The 24,535-nt window shown below is 35.7% G+C and overlaps 2 protein-coding genes across 2 annotated transcripts; one reads left to right on the forward strand and one right to left on the reverse strand.

Moving 5' to 3' along the window:
* Positions 1-587: 587 nt before the first annotated feature.
* On the forward strand, positions 588-12,607 carry LOC131674250 (NADP-dependent malic enzyme-like). Its single transcript, XM_058952799.1, has 10 exons — positions 588-784; positions 4,746-4,917; positions 5,604-5,762; positions 5,945-6,126; positions 6,680-7,172; positions 7,527-7,752; positions 8,304-8,446; positions 8,617-8,911; positions 9,006-9,150; positions 11,140-12,607. The coding sequence occupies exons 1-10, from the start codon at positions 759-761 to the stop codon at positions 11,144-11,146; spliced, it is 1,848 nt and encodes a 615-aa protein (XP_058808782.1). The 5' UTR covers positions 588-758; the 3' UTR covers positions 11,147-12,607.
* A 79-nt stretch (positions 12,608-12,686) lies between these two features.
* On the reverse strand, positions 12,687-24,490 carry LOC131674249 (activating signal cointegrator 1 complex subunit 3). Its single transcript, XM_058952798.1, has 27 exons — positions 24,299-24,490; positions 23,968-24,059; positions 23,749-23,897; positions 23,388-23,645; positions 23,074-23,314; positions 22,691-22,993; positions 22,455-22,600; positions 22,119-22,381; positions 21,793-22,036; positions 21,468-21,716; positions 21,171-21,385; positions 20,997-21,102; positions 20,705-20,929; positions 20,410-20,644; positions 20,023-20,336; positions 19,730-19,955; positions 19,356-19,609; positions 19,127-19,295; positions 18,829-19,049; positions 18,367-18,765; positions 17,742-18,143; positions 14,345-14,836; positions 14,006-14,196; positions 13,752-13,920; positions 13,422-13,679; positions 12,980-13,331; positions 12,687-12,818 (listed from the first exon to the last, which is right to left on the reverse strand). Exons 1-27 carry the CDS (start codon positions 24,424-24,426, stop codon positions 12,730-12,732), a joined length of 6,390 nt encoding a protein of 2,129 aa, XP_058808781.1. The 5' UTR covers positions 24,427-24,490; the 3' UTR covers positions 12,687-12,729.
* Positions 24,491-24,535: the final 45 nt, after the last annotated feature.

Genomic DNA, 24,535 nt, shown 5'->3' on the forward strand with positions numbered 1-24,535 from the left:
TACTCTAGTATAGGCAGAAGTATTCGAGTTATAGTACGCGCAGGGGGTACTCAGTCGGTAAATACAGTAAATAGGTGGTATATGCGCGAGAAGCACCTATCGGCTACATGCCTAGACTTTTGACACTTCTATACAGCTGGGGAGGCAGTGGAAGGGATGGCTTGGCTGCTAAGCTATATATATGTATGTAGTCCAACACAGCCGTATAGCAGCCGTGCTGGCTGTCGGTATATCGGTCTACCACGTGGATCATATGTTAATAAAAAGGTACTACAGTGACTTGAATAACTGTCAATAATGCATGTCGCATTGTGCGATGTACTGTAAAATTAATAAAAAAAAACTGGTAAATCTGCGAGAAGTTACGTCACACATCATCCATTTACCAATTGAGTGCCACCTATATGTAACTCGAATACGTTTTCACGAAGATTATACAATTTATTAAACGCAATGTCCGAGCCAAAGCGCGTAAATAACTAATGCGAAATTACTGTCTGACGGTGACACCTCACGCCTCTGCTCATTCGTTCTGTCTGTGGAGTGTGGACTGTGACGAGGTACATATAGGTATCGCGTATCGCGCAGTCGCGCTCGGTGGTTGAGGTAGAGTCGAATCAGCTGGGTTTGCGCGCGCGCGCAATCGGTGATCAGCTGCTGCTGGGCCGAGCAGAGCACGCGTGAGTGATACGAAAAAAAGTGGTGCTCCTCATCGTCTTTGTCATTGTGCGCGGTTGTTACTCATCGTTGTCGTCATCATGTTCTCACTTCAGAGAAGTATCCTGTAAGTAATATACTGGTTGATTGACGCGCAAGTATGTGCACTCGGCTGCCGTTCACCTTGTCCCTCGTCGCGTCCCATTTTCACCAAAAAGAGGTTAAGCCCTAATTAGCCAACCTTCTTGCTCTATCTCTCGAGGGCATCGCTGTTTTGGTAGGCATACGCTACACCGCGCATTTTTCGGCCCGTGGACTTATCGATAAACTCGTTAATGATAACGACTTCAAGATAAGCTGTAAGGGTATGTTTGTCATAATGACGCGTATTTACATTCGGCAGGGGTAGCCGTGTGTGCATAGAGGAGCTCTTTCTTTGCCAGCAGCCACCGCGACGATCGATAAAACAACAGCCTTGCGCGTATCGTTCGCTTTTTATTTTGTATACGCGGCTGTGAAAAGGAACTCAAGATGTACAATTTCTTTTTCTGGGTTAAGACCGCGTGTACTTGCTACTGTAATAGGGCTTCCGACAGACGGACTGACGGTTGATATTGAAAATCTGTTCGGGAAAAAAGAAAGAAACGTAGTGCGGATACGCCGATCAACTGAATCATGGCCTAGAAAAAACAATTATGTTTCGAGAATTTGACGTAGAAGAACAAAAGATTTCATATGCGCTTCGAGGAAAACTTTTTTTAATTGCTGCGAACCTGTTGAATGGGCGTTAGTTAATGATGCCCGAGCTATTTGCGGAATACGGTTTTCAGCTGGAAAAAGTCATCGTTAACGCCCGTTGCTCTAAAACTGACATGTCGCAACTTTGAGCATCTATTCATTCTTTTTTCTTTACTCTGTTTGCTCCCATTTTCAAATAAAAAATTTATTCCGCAAGAAAAAGCCGTCAGACTCTTTGTTTCTTTTTCACTCATAATTGACGGCATTTTTTTATCCACTTTAGCAATTTAACGATACCTACATTTGGTTTTGACATAAATATTTAATTTTTTTCTTTCAATCAAGTGCAGCTTTTGCGTGCATTTTTCACTGCTACATGATAAATAAATTTTCAAGCTTCGCCTATTTCACAAATCATTTGTTATCTTTCGATGTTCGACGTACTTTATACATAATAAATATTTGCTCGTCACATAAACTCTCCGATAAAATCACGCTCTAATTTCGTGCAAAGCCGCAATTTTTTATTTTAGGTACTCCAACTAAAAACGTCGCGAAAAACGAAAAATCAATGACAGGCACGAGCAGACGAGGATTTGGACGCTACGCTAAGTTAAGCTTGCGCGAGCTCGTTTTTTTTTTGCCGCTGTCTGCTACACCGAAAATTCTAATTTCGCTATTTATATAAGTTTTTTTCAATGCAAAGAGAAAAATTTTTATTGACGCGCAATTGCTTCGCATGACTGAACGTCTAGTTTCTCGCGTGGTAATTATTTTTTCTTGTTCGTTTGTACGAGTAATGTAAAACCAGAGTACGTAGATAGACATTGACATTGAAGATAAAACATATAGTATAGCGTCCATAAGATAAAGAGACTTTGTCTAAATATGGATATCGCGTATCGTTGTACACTATCACGACTTGAATGCGGTTTTCACTTGTAAGACGATTTATCGTAGAAGTAATCTGGTGAAAGATCGGAGTGAAAAATTTGTATGTACGGCCACCAATCAAAGACTAAATGACGTTCTCACGAAGGCCGTCCATCATGCGCGACGTAAATCTTCAATGAAAGCTTTTACGTAATCGCCCATCAATTTGTCCGAGCCTGACCGACGAATCTCCAATTAGTCGTAAAAAACTCGTGGGTGTCGCTCGCAGAGAGCGAAAATTAACCACGGTACGAGAAAGAAAACAAGCTGGTCCGTAATCCGCAAAATAAAGCTGCATCTAATCCGAAGAAACGGCAAGTGGGAGAGATATTTTCGGGCGCTTTATTTCGGGCGAATATACTCTACTCTTTTTCCACCGCGGCCGCACGGCCTTCGCTGCAAGCTCTCGCTCGTTCGCACGCTGTGTATGAGATAATGGCGATACCGATTTGATCTGGCGTGAATGGAACAGGTGTTGGGGTGCGCGCGCTACTGGAGTTTTACTTCCAAATATAGCCTTCCGAAATATATTGCCACTGCAGTGAATCCTATTTTTTTCGGTCACTAAATGAAATGAAAGAGAGAGAGAGCGAGAGAGAGAGAGAGAGAGAGAGAGAGAGAGAGAGAGAGAGAGAGAGAGAGAGAGAGAGAGAGAGAGAGAGAGGGAGAGGACGTTGTCTCGTTTATTTCGAGAGCCGCGTAGCTACTGCATAAAACTTGACACTCGCGCGCGAAACATGACGCTAAGCGAGCGAGAGGATGGTTCTTTGGTGCGCGAATTTCTGGCGTTCGTATGGCATTTTGACGTATGCACGCGCTCGTCTGCTACGCGGCTGTTGCGTAACGTTATTAACTATTCAAAATACACGCGGCTTCGCGCAACGCCCGCGTCGAATAAAGCGCACTGTTCAAGCGCGAATAGCGACACAAGGACACACGCAGCGTGGAATAGCGAGAACATCTAGCCGTTCCCGATAATGACTCTTAATTATCGCAAATGATATCGGCGAGTGTCGCGAAGAGAGAAAATAATTACTCCGACTTAGATTCCACGAGTGGCGCGCGCAACTCGGCCCATTATTTTATACAGTCAGCTTCCAAATAATAAATCACGCGATGAAAGCCGGCTTGCCGATATCCGCTGGAGAAAAATCGTAATCAATCAGATTTATCGGCGAGTACGCCCGCATTATACGGAATTTCTCGTCAAACGGGTCGCGCGTATAAAATTCAGCGGCCACATAAATGACGATGTGTGCTTGTGTCGCGCGATATTTCTCTGCGCACAATTACTGGCGACGGCGAGCGCGGACATTGAAAATTAAATACAATGTACACTGCGAAAATGTAAACAAATTGGCGGACAACGATCAATTGGCCGTCGCATTATGCGCACCAATCGACCGTTCATTTGAACAACGTTCGAAAAGCTGAATTCATTACCAAACTCGGTAAATGTAATCGCTCCTCGATTCTCCCATGACTACTTTTTGCCATCGTTTGCTCTTCGTATTGTTCCTTTTATCGCGTATCTCGTGTGCATGCGACTCGACTCGCCTGCCCTCTTCCTCTTCTGCTATGATAATTGTTATATTGACTGCAGCCTTTTATCTCTGTCGTACACGACGTTTTTCGCTTTACACTGTGCCACTGTAACTCCGCTGTTGCCCCGGTTACGCGCCGATTATGGCGCTACTCATGTAGCCAATAGATTTTTAGTATCGGCAGCACTGTTTTCATTCCAGTTCATTTTGTACATAATTTGCCCGCAGAACGCTACGGAATGTAATTGTTAGAATAGTAACTTATTAGTGTGAGCTTTGAACGACAATTATTGGGTCTCGTGCGCCTCTTCGAATTATCAAACTACGGAGATGATTATTCGACTATGAAGGTGAGAAAAGGTAGCAAGGCTAAAATCGATAGTCGAGTTACGTAAAGAATGATGTGGAATGATGCGCGTATTGAGAATCACTCGCTAGTTAAGGCGCGAACGATTACGTCTAATAAATACATACGTAGATAATGCGGCTTTGAGTGGACTGCCATCATTACTTTCGCGACTATAGTCCGTCGGTTGATATCTATATAACTACGGGGATGTAATGAAATTGAGTAAAGACAAATTGGCATCCTACACGCGAAATAGCATATATTATACAAAGACGGAAATTCGCAAAGGCATATGATCTGAATCCTTGACCCAGCGAACCCAGTGCTCTTATAACTTTACCGCGAAGTACAACAGAAGCTTAAATGTTTATCGCGAGTAAACACACAACTCGCAAGCGCCCTTTCATAAATGAGCTACTGCTGAATTTCCAGGTTTGTTAAATTAACGCGCCAGGCTGCACTCGAGCTCTAATTGAAAATTGCGTGCGTCTCAGAAACATTCACGCGTATAACAATGTTTGCAGGTCATGCGGCAGAAGTAGCGGCTGTGCGGTCGCTCGAGCAGCCGTGGCAGCAAGTCCCAAGGACCAGCAGCATCAGCAACAACGCAGAGATATTCACGAGGTGCAGGGCGACGTCATACCCATTAACATGGTCAAGGGTATTGGTCACCTGCGCGATCCACGTCTCAACAAGGTTTCTATTTCTATGTCTGTGTAAGATACTCGTACAAGAGAAAGAGTTGTCTGATTCTACCTGCAAATTGTCGAAAATAAAGAGCCTCGCGAAGACAAAGAGCACGAAAGGAGTAGCTGTACGTCGTTCTATACGTAGAGCAGACTGCCGAAGGTGTCTGTGCAACATGTCGTAAACGAGCCTCGTGAAAAGTTTACGGTGCACTGTCCACGTGATCACAGTGAATGGTTTTAGATGGCGTGCGTGCGATTGTAAAGAAGCGACTGGCAGTGTGAGAAGCACTCGAGGATTCGCCGATAAGCGAGCGTCGCTCTTTTATATCGATTAAAAGCGTCTTCGCTCTTTCTTTCTCCCTCTCTTCCTCTCTTTGCCTCTCTGCTTCCCTTCCTCCCTCCGTTCTTTTATTATCACGACAATTTGTCGCCGTTCGCGGCACGCGCGCGCGCGATTGATTTTAATTAAGGCTTTATATCGGGGATCGTGTGCGACAAATTAAACCGATTGGTCGCTTAAGAAAAGGAATTTGCCAGTTGAATCTAGAAAGCTCCAAGATTCTTGGGCCCTCGTCTTAATTGAATTATGATTGCGTTGTCGATTATTCGTTGGTTCGCGCGTAATAAACCACTGTTTGTTCGCTGAAACGAACGGAATGATAATGCTTGACTTTTTCTTTGAAAATTCGAAAGGGATTGGCGTTCACGTTGGAAGAACGAATAGCTCTGGGTATCCACGGCTTGCAGCCGCCAAGATTCAAGACCCAGGAGGAGCAACTTGCGCTGTGCAAAGCCTCGGTAATGAAGTACACCGAGGACCTCAACCGTTATCTCTACCTCGTCGAGCTGCAGGTAGATGAATTACTGATGGATTGTAAATAAAATCCATATTGCCCAGGTCGCACCCTTAAGAGCGCGCGCGTACAGCTCGTCGTCAAACTTGTTCGCTTTGCGCAACAAGCCGACGCGATCGTGCAAGCAAGCCGATCGAATATTAAAAGTCTCGAGTTTTCAGAATTCCTCTTGTTTTGCAGGAGAGGAACGAGCGCTTATTCTTCCGTTTGCTCAAAGAGAACATCGAGCAAATGATGCCTATCGTGTACACGCCGACGGTCGGTCTTGCCTGCCAAAAGTTCGGCGTTATTTACCGCCGACCGCGTGGACTCTTTATTACCATTTACGACAAGGGCCACGTTTACGAAATTCTCAACAATTGGTATGCACCTCGTTTTAAGCTCCATTTACATTATCAAGGAAATTCCTAGAAATTCTGTTTACAAAAATGCTTAGTTTTGCCTCAGTTTTTACTTTTCAAACAAATTATCGGTCACATTTACTGCTTCAGCTTACTGTCTTCCGAGAATTATTTGCGATCCATACGTGAATACAGCCGGTAAAGATTGTTCGTTATTAAGCAAACGAAAGATTGTATTTTCAAAAATGTGGGTCGCAAAAATCACGGGCCAACGGTAGCGCCATCCATTTGCATTCAGTGATGAATAAATTAGCATCCGATTAACGGAATGAAAATAAAATCCGATATCGGTTCGAGTATTTGATACATTGCAATAGAAGCCCGACTTTTATGGCTAAGCCAAGTGTCTAAACTCACGGAGCAAACACTAATGCTCATAGCTCGTGATTGAAACAAAAATTGCGCGACACGTGCGTCGATATACTAATTAGCGAACAACGAAATAATTATGTAACAGTAGACAGACTAATTCTGAGCTGATAATTTATGAAAAATTCATGATTGCCATGATCAGGCCAGAGCAGGCGGTACGCGCGATCTGCGTAACCGACGGCGAGCGGATCCTGGGTTTGGGTGATTTGGGCGCCTGTGGCATGGGTATACCGGTAGGTAAACTTGCATTGTACACTGCATTGGCTGGCATCAAGCCACATCAGTGTTTACCAATCACCATCGATGTGGGCACCAACAACGAGCAGCTACGTAACGATCCACACTACATTGGCTTAAACAAACCTCGCACTTTCGGACCTGAATACGATGAATTGCTCGATGAATTCATGGCCGCTTGCGTGCAAAAATACGGCCAGAACGTACTTATACAGTTCGAAGACTTCGGCAATCACAATGCCTTCCGCTTCCTTGATAAGTATAGAAACAAGTATTGCACGTTCAACGACGACATACAGGGTACTGCTGCCGTAGCTGTTGCCGGGGTTCTTGCCTCGCAGAGGCTTACGCAAAAACCCATGAGGAACAATAAGTTTGTCTTCCTTGGTGCTGGCGAGGTAAGGATTTTTACGCTTCTTCATTTTTCTCTCAGATTATTAATCTCGCTACTGGCGGTACAAATATATAGAGCTGATGTCGTTCACGTCAAGTCGGCTCTTGACCAATTTCATTCAACTTTCATGTCGGCTTCATCGACAAATGAGCTTCCATCAATTTAAAATCAGCGTCACAAGATAATTTTATAATTTTAAATCGGGTTATCAATAATCAATCTTAATAATTCATTCAGCGTTGAAATTGCAAAAGTTTCAAAATGATAAATAGAGAATCTGTCAAAGAAACTTTTGAAAAAGTCTGCATCTGAGAACGATTAGAAGTGTCAGAAAACAATTTGTTCGATATAAATTCAGGCTGCTATCGGAATCGCGGACCTGTGCGTAAAGGCAATGGTAGCCGACGGTCTGCCGGAAGATGAGGCGCGCGATAACATTTGGATGCTGGACATCGACGGTCTGCTGACCACAACCCGTACTAAAGGCGATTTGGATGGCCACAAGATTTACTACGCCAAAAATCATGAACCTATTGAGGGCCTCATCAATGTCGTTAAAAAGGTCAAGCCGTCGATTCTCATAGGTAATTTTCGCTCGCATTCGAAAAGAAAGAACCGAACTTTTTTTCTTTAAAAAGAACGACGAGAAAAACATTTTCTTTTCTTTTTATGGCACTAATACGCATCGTATTTGTACCATAAAAAGTTTATCCATTGACAAATAAATTCTGCTTAGAACGTAAATATGTCAAAGACAAATGTAAATGACTACGCTCAATGTACATTGGCACTATTTTGTATTGGTAAGCTTCCAAATTTCACATCTAGCTAAAATATCATCGTGCGAAAAAAGAAAGAGAGAGAAAAAAACAGTGTATTAGGTATTCAATCGGACATTAAGATGATATTACATAGTTGAATATCATAAAAATAAAACGCTACCGCGTATACATTACTATAATTGGCGAGGCATTGTTTGCCAACAAAAAGATCATTCACTTTATAGTTATTGAATAACTCACGTACTTAAAGGGTGACACAATCCAATTTCGGTTAATCATCGGCAGCGATAATATTAATGCACGGAAATAGCACTTAACATTGATCGAGTTGGGCTTCTTCGATGTGCATATAGGTGCCTCGGCCGCAGCCAACACATTTACCCCGGAGGTTTTGCAAGAGATGGCTAAAAATAATGAGAGGCCTTTGATCTTTGCACTGAGTAATCCGACCAGTAAAGCCGAGTGTACAGCACAAGCGGCTTACGAGCACACAGAGGTAAATTAATTTTGAAGGTTATTATGATATGCACAAACCCTCGCCTTACTTAAGTTTATATTCGCTGCTACTACGTATACACTTAATTGCTTCGTTTTTAAATTTCATTAGTACTCTGAAAAGTTTAACCGAAAGAGATAAATTCATTTAAAATTGCGTGTTGATAACAGGGTAGGTGTATATTCTCATCGGGCTCGCCATTCGGCGAAGTTCAATACAATGGCAAGACTTTCAAACCGGGTCAAGGCAACAACGCCTACATCTTCCCAGGAATTGCGTTGGGCGTGATTGCAACTGGTTGCCATCACATCACCGAGGATATGTTTTTGCTCGCTGCTCAAGAAGTTGCGAATAACGTATCGAACGAGGATCTGCAGAGGGGAAGTGTGTACCCACCCCTTAGTACTATTCAAGAGTGCTCTATTGACATCGCTTGTAAAATTGCTGACTATGCTTATCGACATGGTAGTTATCTTTTTGTATTTTAGTTTTTGTATCGAAAAATTATCTGTATACAAGCTTTACTTGAAAAAATGCGAATAATACGTTTTTTTTTCAGGTAACTTGGCTAGCGAATATCCAGAACCAAAGGATAAGCGAGAATTCATCACCGGTAAAATGTACGACTGCAATTACGACAGTCCACTTCCAAATATGTATTCGTGGCCAACGGAATTCTGTCATCCGCGCATATTACCCGAAAAGTGAGTATGCGTTTGAATAAAAAATTAGTGACACTTTACTACACTTTTACAATCTACTTCCATCCTATGTTCTCTACTCTAAAAGAATCGTAGCACTATTATTTTTTTTTCGTTTTCTTGAATTTCATTTCTATATCACAAAATATTTTAGATATATATATATAGCATGTTTCCATTATACTAGGAAGATAATGGTTAGATCTGGTAACATTTTAATGCATGAAAAAATATTTAAAAAATTTAAAGACCATTTGAAGATTATATCACATTAGTCAAGCGTAAAAACTTTGAAACTTTCAAAGCCTTCACATTAATATACGCTTGCAAACTAAATGCTTTCAAAGTATTATCTTCTGATAATGCACTGTGATGGTCGATAACAAAATTTAAAAAGCTTCACATGCTATCGATTAGATTTTCGGCGTATGTAGAATATTGTAATAAATGGTCTAAAAATGCGCTTTTCGTTCTAACAACTGATTTTTAGATATGACAGTTCTATTAATTTGTTGTTAAATCCAATAATTCTTCTTGTTAAAAGTTATTTATTATTATTTTATGTTGACAATGCTACTTATCAAAATGGAATAGATAAGACAATTATATACAATGTTTATATAGTGTAAAAATAATTTCAAGAGTTTATACGTATTTTCAATTGTATAAATCTGACTACAAGCCCTTGTAATAATTATTTACGCCACCAAAATAGTTTTTATTTCGAACTATCACGTTTTGTTTATGTTTTTAGAGCGTAATTTTCGAGTCTTACGAACCTGATGAACATTTCCATCAATACTAGATAAAAATTAAAAAATATACTTCAGTAATGACAGATAGTAACGATTTTTGAATAAATAATAAGAAATTAATAATCGGTAATATTCAAATTAGAACGGGATATAGAAGAGTATTCATTTTCTTGATGTAAGATAAATGTCAACGACATCATATGTTTGAGTCGTCAACGTCATTGTTCATTGAAGATGTTACGGAAACATACTAATCTAACATCTAAAATCCTACTTCTTAAAATGTTTTCATCATTTTCAAACTACGTTAGTAAACAACTTGGTTTTATTCAGTACTAAATGACAATTGATACAGCTGCTATATTTCACAACTGAAAAGACTCATTACACTGTTCAGATATACTTAAAAACGACTGCCAGGTACTTTAATTGGTACTTCATTTTATAGCTTTCATGACAGTTTTTTTGTATAAAAAATGGGCCAGAACAAAAAGTGCATAAAATATAAATAATTAAAAATAGATTGTCAGTTTTTAAATTACTTGAAATGGTAAATAAATTATTTACTTGCACTTTAAATAACATCACTTGTACGTGTACGTATTTTTAATACTTTAGGTATTTTGAAACCTGTTGTTAAAATTCTTCTGTGCATTAGAAAAAAAATTATTTACACCCAAAACGTTGCCCAAATTTTCTTTTTTTCTTGTGTAATTTTTCTTCAATTCTATGTGTAATTATAGGTATTGAATTGCATTCTAACTAATTAAGTTTAAAAATAATTAACGCCTTAAAACGACAACATAAGTTTCCCTTTTTATTTACTTCCGAGTCAGTTCTGAATTACTTCCCTCATTTAAAGAGGTAGTTGATTTGATTGCATGCAATATGTTACCAATCCTGAATGTGACCTCTTTATCTTCAATAATTGAATTGATTTCTGTTGTATACAAGCAGATCAGAGCACACGAAATACTTATAGCCACTAACGACAAATGCATCAACATAGCATGATCTATAACACTGCATGTCACTAAATAATGGCCAAGGTATCAAACGTATTAAGTATACCTACAGAGTAGGAAATTGATTTTTGAATGAACACGTTTGATGTATGTTGCCTATATAATTGCACGTGGATTTTTCTCAAATACATTTGTATTTTAGACAGATAGCGTGAAAGCTGTCTGCGAGACTACCAAACTAACCGATACATGTGATTTTCTTTTTTCAACAGCTTGTAACGCGCTGATGATATGCTCACAAGAGAGGCAAGAAGCAAATAACACATTGTTTAAAAAAAACGCTCTCACACAAACATCTATGTGTACACAAAGGTATTTTTGTCCATATCGCACGCAGTCATAGCGAACAACTTTATTTGATTTTCTTAACAGTTTGTCAGGGCAAAGTTATCGTAATAGACGTCATCGTATTTGCGCGCACAGTTCGCTAAAACCGTGAAATTGTCAATGTAATTTTTTCTGTCGTGTTTCAAAAGCTTTAATTTCGAAAGCTTTCCAAATCATACATTCTATTCAGATGCTCAGTGCATTATATTCAGACAATTTTCTCCTCTTAAATATAGAAAAAGAAATGTTTATTTACGAATAAAATTGAAGCGCGATGTACAAGATCTCATTTTCATTAGAAATTTACGTATTCATTTGTTTCTTATTTATTATGATCAAACTATCGTTAAGAATGAATTAACATTTTGATAAAAGTAATTTTTATTTATATGTAAGAATAATACAATAAAGTATTAATGATAGTGATCGTTTCAACTTTTATAACTATTGATAATAATAGTTTACCAACAGTTCGACTTAATATAAAATATGATTGAGATCACAATTTATTATAACAAAACTATGTTTTGTATTTTCAAAGTGTTCAAATGGAATTCAGCTAGACAAATCTACTAAGTAATAAAATAACAGTTTTAAAAGTATTTTAAAAAAGTATTCAGTGTAGCTTTGTAATTACTAGAAAATAAAAATATCTAAGAAGATTTACATCGTAGTATACATGTTTAAAAATCTTAAGTAACATCCGACACCTCATTATATCTTGTCGCGCTTCAATTATATCATTTGATGTGTATACCAATGGCTTTAATACTGCTTTAGCGAAACATATATTACAAGCAACAAAATGATGATATACATAAAGTACTTCATTTTCTATAAATCTGTTGACAGACTGCGAGATTATCGCACGAAAGTCATTGATTGTGATTTTTTGAAAGAAAAATAACATTATTTATAAAACATTTTGAATATTGGAAACAAGCAAAACAGTATTTTTTGTATGTATATATAATAAAGCTGCAACTAGATTACAGCATTGCAAATTTTATGTATTAAATTTCACTACTGACAGTAATAAAAAAGCGGAGACTTGTGTTAACACGTGGTTCCTACGATATGTGAAAATATAGCAAATTATTATATAGGTAGCTAATTGTGAACTGTGTACATTTATGTTTAATCATACTGCTATATGTTTCAAAGCATGTAAAAATGGAGATATATGTTGGATAATTTTTTAAAGCGATTTTCAAATACTGTAATGTGCGCAACAACGTTTGAAAATGAAAATTCTATTCTTTGTAACTGTTCAATTGTGAATCTTTTCATTGTTGCATTGCGTCCTTCAATGAATGGATGTCAAAATTATTATAAAATGGCAAAGAATAAATTCAAAATGTTAAACTCTTATACAAATATTTACTTCTATACAATATTTATATTCATTTTTTACAACGATTGTTGACAATGTCCATCAATTAGTTTATGAAAATTTTACAAAAAATAATATAAATCTACGATATCACATTTATTGGAATAGTATACTGTTGGTCTAAACCCATGTAAGAATCTGACATCAGGTAAAATTGCAATTTCATTCGTCCTGTAAAAATTACAATAAAAACAACACATATAAGAGCAGATTGAAAAGAACACTCTGTTGAACATCAATAAAAAATATAAAAACATCAATTTCTATTCGACTACAACAGAGAAAAGTTTATTAACCGGAAGAATTGGTAACGAAATGGACAGAAGACTTACCTGAGTTCGGCGGGGTGTTAAACTGCAAGTAATGAGTCTTTCGCGGCCCATTGATTCCGGACACACGTTTTAACGCCCATAACTCACGACGCTGAATATCGCCGAGAACTAAAAACCATCCTTCATCTTTGGTACGATGGTACTTTGGGCAGTGCACTTTGAGTGTTTGGGAGTAATTTTTCCGCTTTGTTCCCACGATCAGTGTGTATTCTTCATTAAGTTGAAGTTCGATGTATTTTTCACTTGCCTTGGATGATATTTCGATTTTCATCTCATCTCCGCCAGATTTTAGATTACCTTGTATACATAGATCGATACATAGAATTGGCATGTCTTTGGCAACTTGATGGATCTGTAAAATAAAAAAAGGTAAAATAATTGTTTCTATTCCTTTTTTCCGTGATCTTAGTAAAATTATATACTTTTTTATATCTTTACTTACTTTACTAACATGGTCATCAATAAATTCTTGTAAAAAGACATTGGACAATCGGCCGTAATTATTGCCAATAGCTGAGCAAAACCAGGGCAGGCACTTTGGAAAATCCGAGAACAAGTGTAAATGTTCCTTTTCTACGTACGGTAAAGTGAGCACAGCCGGTTCGTCGATCCATCTTGCTTGAAGAACCATTTGAAGTAACTGCATTACTCGTAGAGTCGATGAAAGAAATCCCCGCTCAGCCACTACATCTATCATAGCCTATACAAAAATCATATTTTTCACCGCAAATTCTTATTTCATCTTCTTTTCTTAAAATGTGTTCAACCAAACCTGTAGAATTCTTATTGACTGATCGAGCACAGATTTTAAATCCGTATAATAATCAGCACACGGCAGTGGCAGTCTGGAGAAGTGCGCTTGTAAAAGTAGAAAAGTTTTTGTGTTTGATGAATCGTAAGACAAACGTTCCACTGGATATTTACAAATTTTCGCTAATTCTCTGTTAAATTTAAAACAAAATATAAACGTAAATTAATGTAATTGGACAGATACGAAATTACGTAATTTGCGGTGAAATGATTTACTCGTTTAATAAATCTTCGTTGTGTCTCACAGGAAGCTCATCGTATTCGTGAGCATTGCTCATTATCCTCAAACACTTTTCTAATGAAATATCATCCAACAAGGTCTCATTGAACATTGCGATAGTCTGATGTGATAAATAATAGTATGACGCTATCCTTCCTAATGGCAATGGTCCTATACATTGGTGCTCCTAGAAGCACGAAATCAATACTCATCGGTTCATCTTACTAATGATATCTCTTCGGTTCAACTTACAACTTTTTTCAATTCATTAATTCAAAACAAAAGTCTACAAACGCATATACTTCTAAACTACAAAAAATTAGACAATTGCTCACCTCGTCATTGAAAACACACTGAGACTCGATAAGCACAACCAATGTGTCATCAACGAGCCTCGACAGGTAACTATTAACTTCTTCCGGCTCCATACTCTCAAGATTATAGTATTTAGGATTTTTCATTAGTCGACGGAAATAGTATGTCCAGGTAAGGTAATCCAAAAATTCTTGCTTGCTCTTTATCGTACCAGCAACGATCTCAGCATTGATATGATCCGGAAGTACCTCGAGTAAACTGGACTCAACGGGGAATGGTTCGTAAAGGAACTGCTTATAAAAATTTTTTTTGATATCGTGCACAAGAACTACAGCTACACCGGAATCATCGAATTGCGGACGCCCCGCTCGACCCATCATCTGCAGTACGTCTGTTATTGGCATATCCACGTAACGCTTACTTTTGCCGTCGTAATACTCGGTACCTTTGATCACCACCAGATGAGCTGGGAAGTTCACACCCCATGCTAGCGTAGCTGTTGCTACCAATACCTAGACATTAACATATATATCTTGTATGAAACTTTGTTTTCCACGACTATGTAAATACTGATACAGTAAAAAAAAACTTGTCTTCTTTAATCCGATAGACTATAATTCTTGTCTAAAATAGTTTTAAAAATGGCTAATTACTATTTTCCAGTGAAAATTAGTTGAATAAAATTAAGTACATTTTGTGTAAAATAAAAAAAAGCTATATTTGGTCAAACTATGAAAAATATGAACCAAAAGAAAAGAAGTAATTCAAACAACCTTATTTGCAACACAAAGACCAAAAAAATAATAAATACGGAAAATATCGTTGGACTAAATATATCACATGCGCAGGTTATAAGTGGTAATGGAAACACAAACAAGATTAAATGAAGTCAGAAATAAAAAAAGCAATTTGGTACGCTGACGGTTTAGCGCAAAGAAGCATAGAACTAAAACCTTTTCTTATTGAAAACAATATAGATATCATATTAATATCTGAAGCACATCGCACATAAAAGCTTTTTAAAAATTCCACAATACACACTATATAGCATAAATCATCATGGTGATAAGGCACATGGGAGGGATGGCTATAGTAATAAAAAACACTATTAATTGTCACGAAAATGAAGCACACAAATATAACTATTTACAAGCAACAAACGTCGCGACCACAGATAATAACGGTCAAATTGTATCATCAGCATTATTTAGTCCTCCAAGACACATAATAACCAAGGAACAATATAAAAAATTTTGGTAGGTTGGGAAATCGCTTCCTCGCGGAAGAAAATAATAATGCCAAACATCCACGGTGGGGATCAAGATCATTAACTCCAAATCCAAAAAAAGTAACTATATGCAGTAATGGAAAAAGAAAATTTAACACCGATATCAACAGGCGAACCTACCTACTGGCCCTCCGATATAAATAAATTACCGGACTTAATAGATTTGGCAATCATTAAAGACGTATGTCCTAAACACCTAACAACTTAATCATGCTTTTATTTAACATCAAATCATTCCCCAATAATTATCAATTTGAATTCAATAATTAAAACAAACGTAAAAATAGCCCTTTGTACAATTAAAAAATAAATTGGGAACTTTACAGAGCAATAATAAATGAAAAACTTTCATGAAATATACCATTAAAAACAAATCAAAATATCGATACGATTAAAAATTTATATAACAACATTTATAAAGCCACTAAAAATGCAACTCCTATGTAGTCAATAAATCAAAACGTAAATTTAACTACTTCCACAACAGTATTAGATAAAATTAAAGAAAAAAAAAAGTTAAGGTAAATATGGCAGGAGACTAGATTACAAATTGGTAAAACAAAATATAATCGATCTACTAAAGAACTTAAATAAATTCTTTATGGTGAAAAAAATAAAAATATGAATAACTATCTAACTAACCCAACTCTACCTAAGGCTACTAATTATTCTAGAAACAACTAAAACAATAAACCAACCACAATAATTCTCTTCTCCTATCTTAAAAAATGATATGATATAAATAGAATAAGTATTGACAAAGCTAACGCATTTGCTACACATTTATAAAATATATTCAACCCTTCACCGTGAAAAATAACAGAAGAAAAAAAACAAACCTTACTAAAGTGCACAAAAAGTTATAATAGTAATAAATAATCAACTAATTATATCAAAATAAAAGGAATAAATCATATAATATATCAGTTAAAAAAATAAAAAGAGCCCTGGTTATGATAATATAAATCCCAAAAACTGAAACAAGTTCCTATAAAAGGAGTAAGGTACATAACTATCGTGAGAAATGCAATACTTCGTTAACACTAATTCCTTGCTGCATGGAAAATAACAATAATACTCATAACAAAACTGGATAAACCGCCCTAGCACTTCATATACGTCTTACAGGCCAAGCAGTCTGCTTCCAACACTATCTACGATTTACGAAAAAATAATAATTAAAAGATTAAATAAAATATTAATAAAACAAAACGTAATACCTAATCATCTATTCCGTTTCCGTAATAATTATTCTAAAATGGAACAAATATAATTACTACTAAAATAAGAAATACTTTTGAAAATAATAAATACTGTAATGCAGTATTTGTTTATGTAGTTCAAGCTTTTGATAAATTATGGCACAAAGGACTTCTACATAAACTTAATAAAATCGTACCTAAGCTCTAGAACTTTTAAGGTAATAATAAATAATGAAACAACTGAACTCTACTCTAATAAAAGCCGGAGTCCCTCAAGAAAGCGTTCCCGGTCCCATATTATACTTAATATATACTCATGATCTTCCAACCACGGAAAATGTGAATATCGCCACGTACGCTGACGATATATAGCTATATTAATATCACACGTTAATGATAAATGAAAAAGTCAATACAAGTAACCAATACAAAAAAAAGGATCCTGTCCATCCATGCATAAATAATCCAACAATCCCATGGGGAGACAAAGCAAAATATTTTGGAGTGCACCTTGATATAATAGAAATATTTAAAAATAAAACACTACAATCCATCACTAATGTATCCTGGTTTGTCACGAATTAATATATAAAGAAAGATGTCAATATAACGTCCGTAAGAAAAGAAATCAAAGCAGTTTGCAAAAAATATACCAATAGGATATCGGAACACCCAAATCGATTAATAATGAAGTTGATGCATATAACACCAATAGATTCAAAATAAAAAAAATGTAAAACACCGATTGAACATGCCTAAATAAGCACGGTATTACCGCACGTGCACAATGGTGAAGTACTTTCATGTAAACTATAACAAATATTATTTTTGAATCCAATTATTGTAATTTTGTTAATAATATTTACTTATTATTCATGGACTGATTATGAATTATATTGGAAGTTGAAAAAAATTTAATAATTTTACCTGAATTTTATTATTAACAAAAAGTTCCTCGACAGTCTGTCGGTCTCTTTCTTCTAAACCAGCATGATGCAGTCCAATACCAAACGCCAGTGTGAGTTTGAGATTGACGTCCTTGATGTTATCGAGTATGTTATCCATCTCCTCTTCAGGCATGTGAAGCCACTGTTTGGGATTGTCCTCGGCGGCGAGATAAGCGATTAAGTCGAGAGCCGTCAGTCGTGTCTGTCGTCGCGATGACACGAATATCAGCGAAGGACTAACGGGAGCATGTTGACGAATTGCTTGAAAGGTTGGCTTGTTCATTGTGGCCATACGTGGACAGTAATGCTTGCCTGGGAAACCGGCTATGTGCACCTCCAATGGAACTGGTCTCACCGATGGACGAAAATTGTAGAGACCCATCTGAAATAATTATTTAGGTAAAAAAATGTTATTTTCTGTCACATGAAAAAAGAAAAATAGAGAAAAAATAGTTTCTAAAAATGAGTTTTCTTGTATTCATTCAGCCAAATTTTTTTAATGTTTTAAATCAAATTTAGAATTAAAAATATTGTTTCTCGAATACCACACTTTAAAGAATAGTTTTCGCAAAAATTTTAACAAAAAATATTTGAATACGACAAACCCTTTTTATTCCAAGCCAGTGGCCCAAATCGACAGCATTCGCCAAAGCCGTAGACAATCCTATGATTCTTAAAGTTTTTGATGTGTGTGATGCAATAAAGTTGGTTCTCGACACGATGACTTCCAATACGGGTCCTCGATCTTCACCCAACAGATGAATCTCATCAATAATAATTAACGCTACTTTTTGCACATAATTTCTCGTTTGCCAACTTCTACTGATACTATCCCACTTTTCAGGCGTGGTAACAATAACGTCGGATGTGGAAATTACTTTGATATCAGGTGTTATATCGCCTGTTAATTCTACAACGCTTTTTCCCAAAATTTCTCCTAAACGTTTGGTCCAATCTTTCATTCGTTCTCTTACCAAAGCTTTCAAAGGTGCAATATATACAACCTAAAAATATTTTGCCTTAAAGAAATTCATTTAATTGACAGAAAAACAATAGTCATAACTAACTTTTCTATCAGGCTCAGTTTTAAAAACTCTCATAATAGCAATTTCAGCAGCAATAGTTTTACCCGAACCAGTCGGTGCTCCCAGAAGAACATTATGGTCTGTGTGATATAGGCAGTGAAATATTTGAGTCTGTATAGGATTGAAATGAGTGAATTTGTAGAGTTTTTGAAATTCAGTTGCTTTCAGAGCTGTAATGGGTAAAGGCTGCAGTTCCAAAAGATCTAACAATAAAAAAATTACTTTTATAAATTATTGCTTTCAGTTATAGCTTAATTAACAGAAAATAAGTTAACGTTACCTGTGTGAGGCGGATGAGATTCTGGTAATATTAGATCAAAAAGTCTTAAAGATTGCATGAATTCACAACCTAACCAATGATCACTGATAGCTCTCACAAAGTATTGATTTGGTAATGGTTCGCTCAACGGAATGGTCATTACAAGGTCCTGTCCGTTCGCTGTGATGACCTACAAACATTTCATTGTTATATATTGATTTAAGAAATATCTATAGTTTTTATCACTTACTTGTTTTTTTGTCAACTGTACGTATTCATAATGATATATATAATTACTGTCCGGATCCTCGATCCACAACCAAAATGCTTCAGCATTTTTCCCATGAACTTTATCATTCCATTTGAATTCAGGAATAACTTGCAAACGAATGCGAAGAACTGTGCGTGTTATAGGCTGTAATGTGACATCGAAATCGAGAGCTGGAAACTCGTCGCAGCATTTTTTCACGAGAGCTGCGTATTTTTGATTTCTCAAAAAATTTCCTACAAATAGTAAGGATTTATTATGATATATAAAGTAAATAAAAAAAATATAAAAGATATATAAAATATATATATTTAAAAATCTAAAATATATATTTTTTAGAAAAAAAAATAACCAACCGATCTCTTTCACATCCATTTCTCGCAGCTTCTCAACTGTAAGATCTCGTTCTTCGATTCTGGCAATTACTTCACTAGGTAAACAATAAAACTGACGCAATGGACTCATACAATCCCACTGTTGCAATTCCAACATTTTTGCCATGTTGAGAACTCGACCAGTCATAATCGCATTGTTTTTACGGAGCATCATATCGAACAATGCTCTACATATACGAATTGCATTCTGAACAAAAGATAAATAGTTAAGCCTTATGAAAAAATACTATAGTTAACAAAAATATAAAGCTTACTTGAGTAATAAATGCCTGATCTGATAACAGTGAGAATGACCCTACGCGTCCTCTTGAAAGATAAGTTTGAATCAAAATATTAACTTTACCGTGAATATTTTCCTTTCCACCTTGTGGAATAACTTCGCAGTAGTCCGCTTGCAAATTATCTAATTCATCCATTTCGTCTTCCCTAACTTTCAGCTGTTCGAACTCCTGTGAACGCGATATCATACCCAAAATATCAGCATCCGTCATAATCGGCTTCATTAACTCGTTAAAAATCTCAATTGTATCGTACTTCAAGTAAAAGTGACTTGCTGTTCTGCCCAAGTCTAAACATATAATTGAACATTGAACTTATTTTTATCATTGATAATAAAATTTCCAATTTCTTTTTAAACATACCAGTGGCATTCAAATCTCCTGTACTCGTATTATACCGAATCATTCTGGCCTTGTCCAGAGCCATAGCTGCAGTATGTATCAATTCTTTTCGCTTTCGTTCCAAATTTGAATCATCAACTATTGTTTGATAATCTATTCCGTAGGCAAGATGATTAAGTCTCATTCGTACAAAAAGATATGTATAACTCAACCACATAACCGCTTCTTCCACATTCGATATTGTGCCCAGAACAACCTAATGATTAAGTTATCAAAGTTTTTAATTCAACTTTAATTGACGATTTGTAATATTTACCTCAGCATTCAAATTATCGGCAAGATATCTAATAAAGCTACTCTCGATAGGAAATTGATTTGTTAATAGGGATAAATAGTGTGACAATTTATCGTGTGATGTGATGATGACAGCATGTCCTGACGTATCAAATTGCGGCCGACCCGCTCGACCGAAAATCTGTAGAACGTCCAGAATACCTAAGTCTATAAAAGAACCATGTTTCGAATCATAGATTTCCGTTCCCTAAAACATAAATAATACATTCAACGGAAGATATAAAACAAATAATAATGCTAAAAATAAATTTTACTCGAATGATGACAGCGTGAGCCGGTAAGTTAACACCCCATGCAAGAGTCGAAGTACAGACAAGTACTTTTATAAGACCCTCACCAAAGTACTTTTCAACCAAATTTCTAAAAATTATTGTTCATAATTTAAGTCAATGAAGTAAAATTTTGCATCATAAAACGTATTTTTTTACCTATCAGTACGAAGCATACCAGCATGATGAACGGACAAACCATGTTGGAATAGTTCTGGAAGATACTTGTTGGGAGATCTACTGAAAGCTCTTTGTGCTAACTTTATACTCTCGTCAGACAAAAAGAACTGGTGAGTTCCATTATTCAAAGCCATTTCTTTCAGAGAATTTGCTGTCCGAATTGTTGCATTTCGTGCGTGCACGAATACCATCACCTTTTTGTCAATGACAACAATTTTAATATTTTTCTCGATATTATAATCTTAATTTTAACAGATATTTCAACAGAAAATTTACCTGGTGTCCCTTTCGAACCATGTCGACTACTTGATTATAACATACAGTATCCATATCACTCATTTGTTGCATCGGTTTGATTGCTTTTACGCCGATAAACGTTTGACTTAAGGGCACTGGACGGAAACGATGATCAAAATAGAAAAGACCTTTATACGGGTTTACTCTTAAGAATCTTGCAACATCGACGTAATTTGGCAAAGTGGCAGAGAGACCAACTATTCTTATCATACTTTGTGATGATTCAACCTTAAAATATTCATGAAAAAAAATTGTCAATATACTTCCTATAATTGCTTTTACTCGAATCTTATTAATATATTACCTGTCTTAAAGTTCTTGCAACTAAAGCTTCAACAACAGGGCCTCGATCTCCGTGAAGTAAGTGAACTTCATCAATAATTAAAAGCCTAACTATCCTCGTTAATGCAACATCGCCTGTGCCTTTACGTGTAACAACATCCCATTTTTCCGGTGTGGTAACAATCATTTGAGTTTGTTGAATTTCAGCTTTTGTTAACTGCATATCACCAGTCAATTCACGTACAGCTATTCCTAAGTTGCTTAGTCTATACAAAAATTAAGATTATCAATTGAATAAAAAGATCTAAAGATAAAAGAAAGTTATCGATTATTGATTTTGTGAACTACCTTTTGTTAAAATTGGCAGTCATTTCTGCTGCTAGAGCTTTCATCGGTGCTATGTACACAATTTTAAAGTCATTAGTTTTTAGAATACCATTGTCGATATGTAGTTTGATTTGATGAACTATGCTTAATAAAGCTACATTGGTTTTTCCAGCACCAGTTGGTGCACAGATAAGTAAATTTTCATTAGTATGGTAAGCGGCATCAAAAACTATACTTTGTATTCTATTTAATGATTCTACTCCTTTAAAAGCCATTTGACCGATCTGAAAATAATATTACTATTTATATACAAAAACAAACAATACATTTGAAAATATTGTTATTGATACTACTAACTTCGTCTAATGATGATATTTGAACACGATTATTTCCAACTGTGAGAGGATCTAAATCTGGAACAGGAATGTCCACTTGCTCACAAAGTTGAGAGTCAGTTCTTTTCACGTTTTCTGGTAAAATAATTCTTTTCCCAGAAATAAAACCTACAAAAAAACATGTCGCAATTTACTCACTTAAACATACAATTATTAAATACAAAATATTGATGACATTTGATCAGAAAATTTGTATACCTGTACTAGCCTTGACATTCAATTTTGAATCAAAGACAAATGGATATTTTTCTTGTAGAGTTGTAGATATGCCTACTCTATTTTTTTTAAATAAAGGTTGAGCTTTTGCAGTCAAAGCTTCTTGTCTTTTTAAACGTAATTCTATAGGATTGAATATTTCCTCATCTTCTTCATCATCAATGCCCATCTTACTTATGACTTTTTGAAGCTTTTTCTCTTCTTTGCGCACTTGTTTCATTAATTGCTTTTCTTTTTCTGATTGTACTATTACCTGTGATGATATTTGTGGCTGTTTTTCCATAGCTTTTAAAAGTAATATTTCATTTTTAATTTAATATTCCTAATTCTATGCAATGTATATTCAAATTTTGTTTTTAACTCACATGCAAAACTTTTGTTCAACTTTTGATTGCTTTGCCATGCTAATATTTGTTTGTGATGTTCAATAAGATATTTAATGAATTCTATATGTTCATATCCTAGTAAATCAAATAATTCACTTTGTGCAGAATTTATATCTTTCATTTTGTTAATGACAATATTCATGAATTCATCATATGACATAGCTGCTTGGTACTTATCAAATGCTCTTTTCATGTTTCTATTGAACTGTTGTTTATCAAACTAGAAACCGACTTCAATTGTAGTTAATTATATTTTTAATTAAATGTATTTTTAAATATTTATGAATACCAACCTCAGTTTTTAATACTGTTGTCTCAACATGACTAGATATTTTCATTAGCTGTTCAAATTTATCCGCTATATTATTTGCATGTTGTGAATTCATATCATGAAGAATATCAGTGTTTGGCCAAGAAACTGTTGCTGACTGATATGGAATTTTTTGGCCAAATGGTTCTGATTTAAGATCGTCATCTTCTTTATTATTGCATAGATTTAAAAGTAACTCTAGTTTCTCTTCTGACACTTTTTGTCGAATATCAGAAACAATCTACAAGGTATGATTTAGAGAAATTTAACCAAAGAATGTAATAAGACACAATCAATCTATTATTCGCATATTAAACAAAAATAATAGCATTACAAAACATTACCTGCGTTAAATTGTTGATACAATTTTGGTCAACAGTACCAAGCAACTGCTTCAATTCTTTTGTAGTTTTATGACTTACAACCTTTTCTTGTATCAAAAGTTTCAATACATAAACGGATATTTCATTAATTACTTCAACTCCCTGACCAGCTATTGATAAAAGTAAGTGTTATAAAACCAATTAAAAAATATATTGGACAAAATATAATCAAATTTTTACCACACAGTTGAGCCAGGATTCGATGAATTTTATTTAATTCTCCTATTACATCTTTTGGTACTTCTTTGCATATTTCATTCCAATTTAAATCTCTACAAGACAATATATAAATTTATGTAGAATATCTTTTTTATTAAATTCATTTATTACGATATGTTTCAATGGGGTTTATAAAAAACTTAATAACATTTTATAAGTAGTCAATAATACAAAACATACATTTCTAAAAAACACGTTTTACAATGAAATGTTATTAAAATGTATTGCTTTTTTTATGAAAGATGACGATTACAAAATTTGTAGCAACAAAGTAACCTTTACAAAAAATTACCTCTTAAACTTCGTAGTCAGCTCTTGTCTTTTGGCGTTCAAGTCATTAGACTCTCTGTTGTTGACTTCTCGGTCGAGATCCGTAAAAGCTCGCAAAGCGCGAGTGAGCCGTGGTATTTCGCGAATCATTGCGAGTTTAATTATGCTTTAGAAAAATCATTCACAAAATGTGTAATTCTAACGGATTACAGCACGATACCGCTTATGGTACCCGCAGGCATATGAAACCGAGCTGATA

Source organism: Phymastichus coffea, unplaced genomic scaffold, assembly GCF_024137745.1.
Source record: "Phymastichus coffea isolate CEN01 unplaced genomic scaffold, Cenicafe_Pcof_1.1 PCOF00222, whole genome shotgun sequence".
In the NCBI taxonomy this organism is placed as follows: domain Eukaryota; kingdom Metazoa; phylum Arthropoda; class Insecta; order Hymenoptera; family Eulophidae; genus Phymastichus; species Phymastichus coffea.